At 35.7% G+C, this 12,268-nt stretch overlaps 1 protein-coding gene across 11 annotated transcripts in view; it reads right to left on the bottom strand.

Moving 5' to 3' along the window:
• The window catches only part of CSNK1G3 (casein kinase 1 gamma 3), a 127,395-nt gene that overhangs the window by 87,517 nt on the left and 27,610 nt on the right, over positions 1–12,268 (bottom strand). For all 11 annotated transcript variants that reach the window (XM_059063503.2, XM_059063504.2, XM_059063508.2 and 8 more), the window contains exon 2: positions 3,684–4,109. In XM_059063503.2, coding sequence (XP_058919486.1) covers positions 3,684–3,861 — 178 coding nt within the window. In that variant the 5' untranslated portion in view covers positions 3,862–4,109. The remainder of the gene's footprint in view (positions 1–3,683; positions 4,110–12,268) is intronic.

The raw sequence follows: 12,268 nt of genomic DNA, 5'->3' as shown, positions 1-12,268 counted from the left end.
ATATCAAAATTTACAATATCCTACTTCAGATAATGGGAATTCATAGACAAATATATAACAGCCTTGTTCTGTGTTCCTTTACGTCATAGTCAGTCAGGTGTAGCCACAAGAGGGGACACAGAAGAAGCTCAGGAAAACAAAGTTTATTATACTCCAGGTCCTAGAAAGGGGGTCAGAAAAGAAGCATCATGTTTTGGTCAGGGGGTAGAAGACAGGAGCAAGGGAAGAGCTTAGGCCAAGGCCTTTATCGGTGTTTCTGCAGGAAAGGCAAAGCGGGGCAGGGTAAACAGCTTAGGACTGAGTAATTTGAATAATTCTGTTAGCCTTTGGTGGGCTAGTCTCTAGTTGTCTTGTACTTGGCCATGGGATGAGTTAAGGAAGAGGAAAATTGCCTTCTGGAGTGTATGGACCAGAGAGGAGGTATGGCTCTGGATTGGTTAGTTTGCAGATCAAGTCATGCTCCCAGTTGAGTCCTTTGCTATCTTTAAGAACTGGCTAGCCTGTAACGGAGCAGTCTCTCCACAGCTAGAAAGGTTTTGAGCTTTTTTTGTTTTTCTTATTAAAGCAATGTTATGTTGGCTGAACTGTAAAACAGAAAGGTACTCCATATATTCTGGAATACATCTACAGTAAGAGGGCTCACCTCAGGTTTTTTTTTTTTTTTTTTTAATTGAAATATGGTTGACCAGAAAGGTTTTTTTAAGATGTTAAAGCACATGGGAAAATAAAAAATATATACAGTATAAACCCACCTTTTAGTTATCTTTGGTTTCTCTCATTCAGTGCCTGTTAAAAACATTTCTAGGGGTTTTGGTTGATTGTCTAAGCTAGAAATACATCTAACATGCAGCAGGATGCAAGCCTTACCACAATACAAAGATAAAATAAAACTAAAAATATATCAATTCATCATTTTACAATTAAAAATACAGATAAAAATGATAGTAAATACATTTACTTAAATTTAATTTTAGATTATTTCAAAAGTTCAACTATTTTTTTTTTTTAATCTCAAGGCCAATTTTTATGTCCAACTTTCTTTTTTTTTTTTTTGTACTTTCAACAGAGGGTAATAGTGTCTCTCCTTGGGGCATTTAGAAATGGCAGTGGAGGTTGGGGGAAGGGCATTTGGGGTTGCATGTGGAGATGCAACTCCTATTTAGTGCCCAAGAAGTCTGAAGTTCTAAACACCATGCACTGCATTGGACAGTCCTCTACAAAAAAAAAAAAAACTGTCCAGCCCAAGGTGCTAATAGCATCTTTGTTGAAAATCACTTACCTGTAACATATATACCTTATATTCTTTTTACCGAATACTAAGCACAAAAATTTCAGTGCCAGAAATCAAATGTCTATTAACATGTTTTTAAAGAAAGCACCTTAAGAATTCAAACCAGCTTTTAACATTAGCATGCTTATCCAGGTACAGAAAGAATGATACTTATCATAACTTTTTCTGTACAGAGAAATCACTTAGGACCTTTAGAAAAAGGAATAAAACATCCCTTTATTTAGTATTCTATCAAGAGAGAAAAATATGATTAAATTAGTTCTGCAAGTGTATATGTTACATGTATCATAAGTACACATAAAACACAGTTACATGTATAGATAATACATTTAAATAAATAGATGTACACAAATATATAATAAAAACCCATAGATAGATTAGGTACACAGAGATAGATAAATAGATGATGGATGGATGGATGGACTAGTAAGTCATCTTATGCCTATTCCTGCTCATTCACAGACTGCAAAAGAAAGGGTTATTTTGCTGTTTTTTCAGTACATAGCTTATATAGTTTCAGTATATATGGGTACATGTAGTTTCTCATATTGCCCTAGTTAAAATGCTCCACTAGATTGTTTTGTGTGTATACACACACATACACACACACATACACATACATGCACACACACAGATGTATATATATGTAGTTATTTAGAAATAAACTACATGAAACCAATTTTGAATAAAAAATGCCAAAGTACTACAGTACTATAGTCATATACACAAAGAGAGACAGAGTGACAGGTGAAGTACAAATATTTATATACGACAAAATATATAGCTATAAAACTAATTTATATAAATAAATTTAAATAAATATAACATGCAATAATTTTAATTAAAAACAAATATCTTGATATCTTTTAATGGAGCAGAACAATCATTGTTTTCCTAAAACAGGCAAGTATAGTGCTGGTCCTTTTATACTATTATCTAAATTTAACCTTCACAATAATGTAGGAAGTGGAAATATCCCATTTTAAATTCCAATGGGATTTAAAAATCCCATTTTAAAGTTGAGAAATTTGAAGCCCCATATAGTTAAATGACTTATGTATTAGATAATGGCAGAGACAAATTTTATATTTTTCTAGTGTATCATCAGTGCCTAATCATGCCTCATACATAATACTGTAGACATGCAATAAATTTTGAATGGATAGATGGATGTATAATAGTTCAAGGTTGGATAAGTAAATAACCTGGTTTTTTTTCTAATGCCAAAATCAGAAACAATTTAAGAATTTCAAAATATCTAATTTAATATCCTTCAAAAAATAAAATGTAAAACATTCACCCTTTCAAATATTTGCATCCTTTCTAAAATGCAGAAGAGTCTGTCAGACACATCATTTAACAGCAATGTACAAAGTATGTCGTTGCCTTTTATTGCCTTGCTTCATTCAAAGATTTAATGTACATTAGCTACATAAAACAGTAATAAAATGGAGGAATAACTACAGATTAGAGTGTTTTACAAGATGAAAAAGGAGAAGTAGTCGAGTAGATGAACATACAATTGCTTATATTTCTAACACCAGGGTTGAATCTAATGAAAATTGTGAAGCCAAGTTTTTTCTTTTTATTTCTGAAGTTTACACTCTTGCATTGACCAGAGAGCCCTCAGGGTACCTCAATACTGACTCTTATAAAACTGTGCTACCCTCCTTCTTGTTTCTCTTCAGTGAAGATAGCCACATCTTTATTGCACTAGGAGTTAAAAATGTAGATTTGGATCGTGAGTCCATCTTAAATTGCTGTGTGGCAGTTGGCAAGAAACCTTCCCTCACTGAGTTTCAAATGCCTTAAATGTAGAGTTAGGAGGTTTAAATTAGACCAGTATTTCCCAAACTTACCTGATTATAAGAATAAACTGAGTCAGTACTTTGTGTCCCTTATTAAGAATATAGATTCCTAAACTACCCTGGATATACTTGGGGGAAGGGGAGAATAGATTACAATACTGTAAATTTCACTGATTTTTGATGCAGTTTCAGCATATTACCTTGACTTTAAGCCATACATATCCTCCTAAAGTAACCAGTTACTAAATGTTTTCAAATCAGAAAAGGTAGCCTAAATATCATTCCTAAAAAATACATTGCAAAGGCATTCCTGGTATCTCTTTCAGCTTGCTGGGGCTTTTTAATTTACTTTCTTTTTTCTCATATTCTGGATGGTTTATCTCAAGTAAACAGATATTGTTATACTAGGGAATTACTGACAAATGAAAATAGAAGTATATTAGAAATTCCTAATATCTATATTCTTTAAAATTATCACAACAATTAAACAACTGAACAATTAAGTAACTAAAGCATTTCATTAAAAAGTATCTTTCATTTTAAAAAATGCTCCCAACTTTATGCAAAAAACAAAATAGTCTTACCTAATCGTAATTCTCCAAAATTCCCACATCCAATTTTTTTTCCAACTCTAAAGTTAGGTCCAACCATTAAAACTCCAGAGGATGAAGAACCAGTTCCTCGAGTGTTGTGTCCTGACCGACCACTAGGTCGTGCCATTCTATCATCTGATTTGTCCTTGTCTTTCTTTTTATTATCCATATCAAGTTTGCGGTACTCCACTTTGAATTCTTTAATCAAGACGAGCACACTGAAATAGGGTATCGTGAGAATAGGTACATCACTAGGTAACTGTACCAGGTGGGTAACGTTAACATTCAAATTGCAGTAGGTAGTCAATTAACTGGTGCATGTTCATCCCATTCGTAAAATTTTTCTCAGTTTTCTTTTCAGCAAAACATGTCTTCAAAATTATCTTTTCAATAATGTGAGCCGATATTGATAGTGACCTAGAACAGTAAGAAAAGAAAATCAGTCAACTTAGAGAATTAAAAAACATATGTTTGGGAAATTAATAACATAACCAAAGTTTAGGCAATGGACTATTACTATTTGTTGATGCTCACTGAAATCAAACCTCAGTAGACTCTTAAACATTACCCTTTATTCCTATACTTTAATACCAAAAGGTTCACAAAAACAAAACCAAACAAAGAAATCAGGGATTTGGTTACTTCTTAGAAATAAATAAAAGTAACAAAAATGTATTGAGAGGGACTTCCCTGGTGGTCCAGTGATAAAGAATCCTCCCTCCAATGCAGGGGATGCGGGTTCAATCCCTGGTTGGGGAACTAAGATCCTACATGCCGCGGGGCAACTAAGCCCGTGCCACAACTAGTCAGCTCACACGCCTCAACAAGAGAGCCCTCATGCCACAAACTACAGAGCCCATGCATTCTGGAGCCGGTGCACCACAACTAGAGAGAGAAAACCCACACGCCGCAACTAGAGAGAAGCCTGCGCACCACAACGAAGAGCCCATGTCACAACGAAAGATCTCGCATGCCACAACTGAGACCCAACATGGCCAAAAAAAAGAAAAAAGAAATAAAGTCACTGTTTAAAAAAAAAATGTACTGAGTGTTTCATAAGCCAATATACATTCACTAACCAAGTCCTTCTAACTTAGAATCATTTCGATTAAAAAAAAATAGTCAAAGAATTCCAGTAAGTCAATATAAGATTTTCAATTTAAATTAAAGCAGAAAAAGAATATATTTTGTAAATTAGTAAAAGATCTTAATAAAAATATCATCCACGTATTCATACACTTAATAATTTTCAAAGGCTTTTCAAGTATACATTCTCATTTGATCTTCATTTATTCAAATATTTATTACCCATTAAGTATATATTATCCATAACTATATATGGGAATGAAACAATCATAACAAGGGTTGAAATATTTTTATTATCAGTATTCATCAGAAAATATCAGTATTTTCTGATCAGCTTTTAGCAACCCACCAAATATGCAATTATTCCTAACACCTAATCTATTTATAAAGTTTCTTATTATATTTGCCATACTCAATATTGCAGATGAAACTATAAGCATCTGTTTGGTATAAGTAAAATTGAATCATTTTTACATATACTGTTTGCTCTCTTTCCAGCTATAATAGAATAACTGATACTGAACTTCCCCTCTTGCTATAAATAATTATGAAACTGGACAAAACATATGAAGCACCTGCTTCCAGGCACTGAATAATAGGCAGTGTAAGAGAAATTAGAAACACAGAAGGTGATTTCCACCTTCACCCAAGATCTCCAGCTAGGGACAATTCTCTGACTATAGTCCAGGGAAACGGAGGCTCAGGCAGTGCACAGTGATCACAGATCAGAGTTTGGGACTGTTGAAGCTAGTGGAATTTGCAGGACCTCACAGTTCTGAAGGTGAGGCAGTTGTACAGTTTTAGGGATAGGAGGTGACAGGGCAGAAGCTAGGCTAGCAGACAAACGCTACTATGGGGTTAAATAAAGAATGGAGATACTAAAGGCTGTGCAGTGCTAGAATATCTTAAAGTTCCTATCTAGTCATGGTGGAGGAACCTCATTAATATCCCAGAATTCAGCTGAAATACCAGAAAGACCAAGTCTTTAGAAAAACGACCATACCCTAGAGTAAGGACTACTATACACTGGCCCAACTAAAGCCTAAAACCAAGCCTAGATAGGATTAAGAATACCTCTAATTACACTAACAACATTCCAGAATGAAACTTGACATACTTAAAAAAAACAGAGGAAAAAAACAACCGAAAACAGACTTTCAACAATGTTGAATTCATAATGTCCAGAGACATGAAAATGAGCAGTAAATATGACATGCAGCCAGGAAACAAAGCCATCAAAGGAAACAGACTCCAAAATGACCCTGATATTGAAATTAGAAGACAAGACTTCAAAATCACTAAATAGCTGTTAAAGTACTATTACATTAAAGAAAGACACTGGAGCAGAAAAAAATATTTGAAGAAATAGTGGTTGAAAATTTTCCAAATTTACTGAAAATCATTAACCTACAAAATGAGGAAACTCAGCAATCTCATAAAGGATAGGTACAAAGAAAATTAAACCTAGGTACATCAAAGTGCAAAAACCCCAAAATAAAGGGAAAATCTTGAAAGCAGACAGAAAAACTACGACATACAGGTGAACTTCTAACTTCTTATCAGAAACAATGGAGACCCAAAAGAAAATGGGAGAATACGTTCAAAGCAATGAAAGGAGGAAAAGAACTCTCAACCCAGAACATGACATCCAATAAAAATTAGTCTTTAAAACTGAAAGTGAAAGAAAGCCATTTTCAGATGAAGGAAGCTAAGAATTAGTCACCAGCACATTGCACAACAAGAAACACTTTCTAAATAGTGCATTAGGCTTAATTAAATCACATGATACCAGAAAGAAATCTGAAACTTCAAGAAGAAATGAGGAACACTAGAAATGGGAAATGCATGTGTATTCATTTCCTTAAAAGATAAATTACTCTTTAAAGCACAAATAATTTCTTGGTGTCACTTATAACATATGTGGAAAAAATATATATGTATAACGACAGAAATGGCAGGGGCAGGTAGTAAATGGAATTATATTATTTTAAGATTCTTATATTTGTTAAGAATGAAGTGGTTCAGTATTAATTTTAAGTAGCCCATGAGAAGTTAAAAATGCATATTGTGATACCTAGACCAAATACTAAAAATTAATTAGAAAAGAAATATCTAAAAAGTTAACACAAGAAATAAAGTAGAATGACAAACATTTGATTAAAACAAAAGAAGAGAAATAAGAGATATGAGACAAAAAGGAAAACAGCAAGAGAATAGACTTAAAAACACACATATAATGAAAATGGATATTTTCCTAATAAAAGGCAAAAAGCTATATTTAAAAATCAAGGTCCAACTATATGCTGTCTCTAAGAAACAACTTTAAATACAAAGACACAGATAGACTGAAAGTGAAAGAATGGAAAAAGAGGGTTTTCCTGGTGGTGCAGCGGTTAGGAATCCTCCTGCGAATGCAGAGGACATGGGTTCGAGGCCTGGTCTGGGAAGATCCCACATGCTGCGGAGCAACTAAGCCCCTGAGCCACAACTACTGAGCGTGTGCTCTGGAGCCTGTGAGACACAACTACTGAGCCTGTGCACAACAAGTGAAGCCCATAAACCTAGAGCCCGTGCTCTGCAACAAGAAGCCACCACAATGAGAAGTCCGCGCAGTGCAACAAAGAATAGCCCCCGCTCACCACAACTAGAGAAAACACGTGCACAGCAATGAAGACCCTACGCAGCCAGAAATAAAATAAACTTATTTTTTTAAAAGAAAGAATAGAAAAAGAGATACTATGCAAACAGCAAGTATAATAAGCTTGAGAGGCTATATTATCATACAAGTAAACACCCAAACAAGGGATTATCTCCAAAGATACAGAAGTTCACTTCATAATAACAAAAGTATCAATTCAACAGAAAGACATAAAAATTATAAAAATGACATTAAAATGAGCAAAATGAAGCAAAGACTTTAAAAAACAATGATTTGTTTGAAATGATTGTTTGAAAAAGACAATCATAGTTGAAATGTTAACACTGTTGTTTTAATAACTGATAAAGTAGAAGACAAAAATATCAGTATGTATACTGACACAGGAGATGTAAATAATACCATCGATTACCCTGAACTAACTGACATTTATAAAATACAATATCCAAAACTGAAGAATATTCCCTTTCAATGTTCATCAGGAAAGATCATATGCTGTCATTATTTACATCTCAAATAACTCAAACATTAGAGTATACTCTCTGATCAAAACAGAATTAGATAAGGCAACAATAATTATATGATATCTAGAAAATCCCCAAATAGTTGAAATTTAAATATACTTTTAAGTAACTCATGAGTTGAAAAATAAGTCAGATGGAAAACTAGAAAAAATTTTTCACAGAATAATAAGGAAATATAACACATTAAATTTTGTAGGCTGCAACTAAAGCAATGCTCAGAAGAAAATTAGAAGCTTTAAATGCCTACATTAGAAAAGAAGTTTTTAATCAAGGATCTAGATTTTCTCCTTGCAATGTTAGAAAAATTAGACTTAACTTGAGGAAGTACTTTAATAGTGCTATTGTTAATATTCCATAGGCTTACATGAAAACATAGTCTTAACAACTGAAAACATTGGAATTCTCGGCAGATAAATAGGAGAATATCAAAGAAACAAAACAGGGCTTCCCTGGTGGCGCAGTGGTTGAGAACACGCCTGCCGATGCAGGGGACACGGGTTCGTGCCCCAGTCCAGGTGGATCCCACATGCCGCAGAGCGACTGGGCCCATGAGCCATGGCCGCTGAGCCTGCGCGTCCGGAGCCTGTGCTCCGCAACGGGAGAGGCCACAACAGTGAGAGGCCCACGTACCGCAAAAAAACAAAACAAAACAAAACAAACAAACAACAGAAACACTAGAATAAAAAGGATCATATCTGAAATGAAAAACAGTGGATACAATCAAAAGTAGACTGGATAAAGCAGAAGTTTATCAACAAACCTGAAAGGAGATCTAAAGAAATTATCCAGGGAGCAAAATCAATACAACAGAGAAAATAAAGCCAGAGTTTACTCTTTGAAAACAGTCAACAAAATTGGTATTGCCTAGCAAAAATGATCAAGAATAAAAAGAGAAAATATATAAATAACCAAAAACAAGAATGAAAGGAGGGATATTACTAAAGATCTTATAAATACTATAAGAATAAAGAACTATTATGAGCAACTTTATGACAATAAATTTGATAACTTAGATGAAATGAAAAAAATTCTCTGAAAAATCCAACATAGGGATATAAGATGAAACAGAAAATATCAATAGTTCTGAATCTAAATTGAATTTCTTCAAAAAAAAATCTTCCCATAAAGACAGTATCACTGGTGAATCTATCAAATATTTAAGGAAAAAAATAATACTATCCTTACAAAAACTCTTTCAGAAAAAACAAGAATAAGGAACACTTGTCAATTTACTTTGTGAGATCAGTAGAACTCTGAAAAAAAGCCTGACTAACACTTGAAGCAAAGAAAATTAGACCAGTGTTTCTCATAAGAATAGATACAAAAAGTTCTTCACAAAATATAAGCAAATATATAAAAAGTTTAATAAATAATAATCAAACAGGGTTTAATATTAGAAATGTAAGACTTAACATTTGAAATAAATTCACCAAATTAGTAGGAAAAGAAAATATCTCACCAGACAAGAAAATACATTTGACAAAATTCAACCCATTAATGATTAAAACCTCTCAGTAATCCAGAAAGAGAATCAAACTTCAACCTAATAAAAGGGTTTCTCCTACAAAAAAACCTACAGCCAATATCACACTTAAATGGTGAAACACTGAACTCTTCACCAAGACTAGGAGAAAACACAAGAATGTTTGCTCTCAGATCTTCTACTCAACATTGTACAGAAGAACTAGCCTGTACAATAAGGCAAGAAAAGATGCAAAAGGCATGAAAACTGGAAAGGAAAAGGCAAAACTGTTGTTATTCAGAGACATCATGATTGTGTGTGCAGAAAACCTTATAGGGTGACGTCATCAAGAGAGCAACAGTGCGCCACAGCTAGATGGGAGGGAATCTGGGAAAAACTCTGGAACTGCCTAAGAGTCAAGTCAAGAGACCATTGTTCCGGGGTGCGCAAGGAGCGGAGATTAAGAGCATCGCCTAAACAAGCTCCAGAGACAGACGTGAGCCACGACTATCAGCGTGGACACCAGAGACGGGCATGAAATGCTAAGGCTGCTGCTGCCGCCACCAAGAAGCCTGTGTGCAAGCACAGGTCACCATCCACACCTCCCCTCCTGGGAGCCTGTGCAGCCTTGCCAGTGCCAGGGTCCCGTGATCCAGGGACAACTTCCCCTTGAGAACACACTGTGCCTCAGGCTGTTAATAATTTTTTCTATTATAATAACTTTATTTTCTTCCTTCCTTCCATCATTCCTTCCTTCTTTCCTTCCTTCCTTTTTCTCCCTTTTCTTCTGAGCTGTGTGGATAACAGGCTCTTGGTGCTCTGGTCAGGTGTCAGGCCTGAGCCTCTGAGTTGGGAGAGCCAAGTTCAGGATATTGGTCCACCAGAGACCTCCCAATCCCAAGTAATATCAAATGGCAAAAGCTCTTCCAGAGATCTCCATCTCAACACTAAAACCCAGCTCCACTCAACAACCAGCAAGCTACAGTGCTGGACACTCTATGCCAGACAACTAGCAAGACAGAAACACAAACCCACCCATTAGCAGAGAGGCTACCTAAAATCATAATAAGTTTACTGACACCCCAATACACACCACTGGACGTGGTCTGCCCACCAGAACGACAAGCTCCAGCCTCATCCACCAGAACACAGGCACCAGTCCCCTCCACCGGGAAGCCTACACAATCCAGTGAACCAACCTTACCCACTGGGAGCAGACACCAAAATCAACGGGAACTATGAACCTGCAGCCTGCGAAACGGAGACCCCAAACACAGTAAGTTAAACAAAATGAGAAGACAGAGAAATATGCAGCAGATGAAGAAGCAAGGTAAAAACCCACCAGACCAAACAAATGAAGAGGAAATAGTTATAGTCTACATGAAAAAGAAGCACAGTAATGATAGTAAAGATGATCTAAAATCTTGAAAATAGAATGAAGAAAATACAAGAAACATTTAACAAGGACCTAGAAGAACTAAAGAGCAAACAATGATGAACAGCCCAATAAATGAAATTTAAAATTCTCTAAAAGGAATCAATAGCAGAATAACTGAGGCAGAAGAACGGATAAGTGACCTGGAAGATAAAATAGTGGAAATAGCTACTGCAGAGCAGAATAAAGAAAAAAAGAATGGAAAGAATTGAGGACAATCTCAGAGACCTCTGGTACAACATTAAATGCACCAATATTAGAATTATAGGGGTTCCAGAAGAAGAAGAGAAAAAGAAAGGGACTGAGAAAAATATTTGAAGAGATTATAGTTGAAAACTTCCTTAATATGGGTAAGGAAATAGTCAATCAAGTGCAGGAAGCGCAGAGAGTCCCATACAGGATAAATCCAAGGAGAAACACGCCAAGACACATATGAATGAAACTATCAAAAATTAAATACAAATGCAAAATATTAAAAGTAGCAAGGGAAAAGCAACAATTAACATACAAGGGAATCCCTATAAGGTTAACAGCTGATCTTTCAGCAGAAACTCTGCAAGACAGCAGTGCATGGCAGGACATATTTAAAGTGATGAAAGGGAAAAACCTACAACCAAGATTACTCTACCCAGCAAGGATCTCATTCCGATTCGACAGAGAAATTAAAACCTTTAGATACAAGCAAAAGCCAAGAGAATTCAGCACCACCAAACCAGTTCTACAACAAATGCTAAAGGAACTTCTCTAGGCAGGAAACACAAAAGAAGGAAAAGACTTACAATAACAAACCCAAAACAATTAAGAAAATGGTAACGGGAACATACATATCAATAACTACCTTAAATGTAAATGGATTAGATGCTCTAACCAAAAGACAAAGACTGGCTGAATGGATACCAAAACAAGACCCATACATATGCTGTCTACAAGAGACCCACTTCAGACCCAGGGACACATAGAGACTGAAAGTGAGCAGATGGAAAAAGATATTCCATGAAAATGGAAGTCAAAGGAGAGCTGGAGTAGCAATTCTCATATCAGACAAGATGAAGAGACAACCCTCAGAATGGGAGAAAATATTTGCTAAAGAAGCAACTGACAAAAGGATTAATCTCCAAAATATACAAGCAGCTCATGCAGCTCAATATCAAAAAAACAACCCAGGGGCTTCCCTGGTGGTGCAGTGGTTGAGAGTCCGCCTGCCAATGCAGGGGACACACGGGTTCGTGCCCCGGTCTGGGAGGATCCCACATGCTGCGGAGCGGCTGGGCCCGTGAGCCATGGCCGCTGAGCCTGTGCGTCCGGAGCCTGTGTTCCGCAAAGGGAGAGGCCACAACAGTGAGAGGCCCGCGTACCGCAAAAAAAAAAAAAAAAAAAAAAAAAAAAAAAAAAAAAAAAAAAAAAAAACCCAAT

Source organism: Kogia breviceps, chromosome 4, assembly GCF_026419965.1.
Source record: "Kogia breviceps isolate mKogBre1 chromosome 4, mKogBre1 haplotype 1, whole genome shotgun sequence".
Taxonomy (NCBI): Eukaryota; Metazoa; Chordata; class Mammalia; order Artiodactyla; family Physeteridae; genus Kogia; species Kogia breviceps.
Note: the sequence above shows the minus strand (reverse complement) of the source record. Positions and strands in the feature narration are given on the sequence as shown.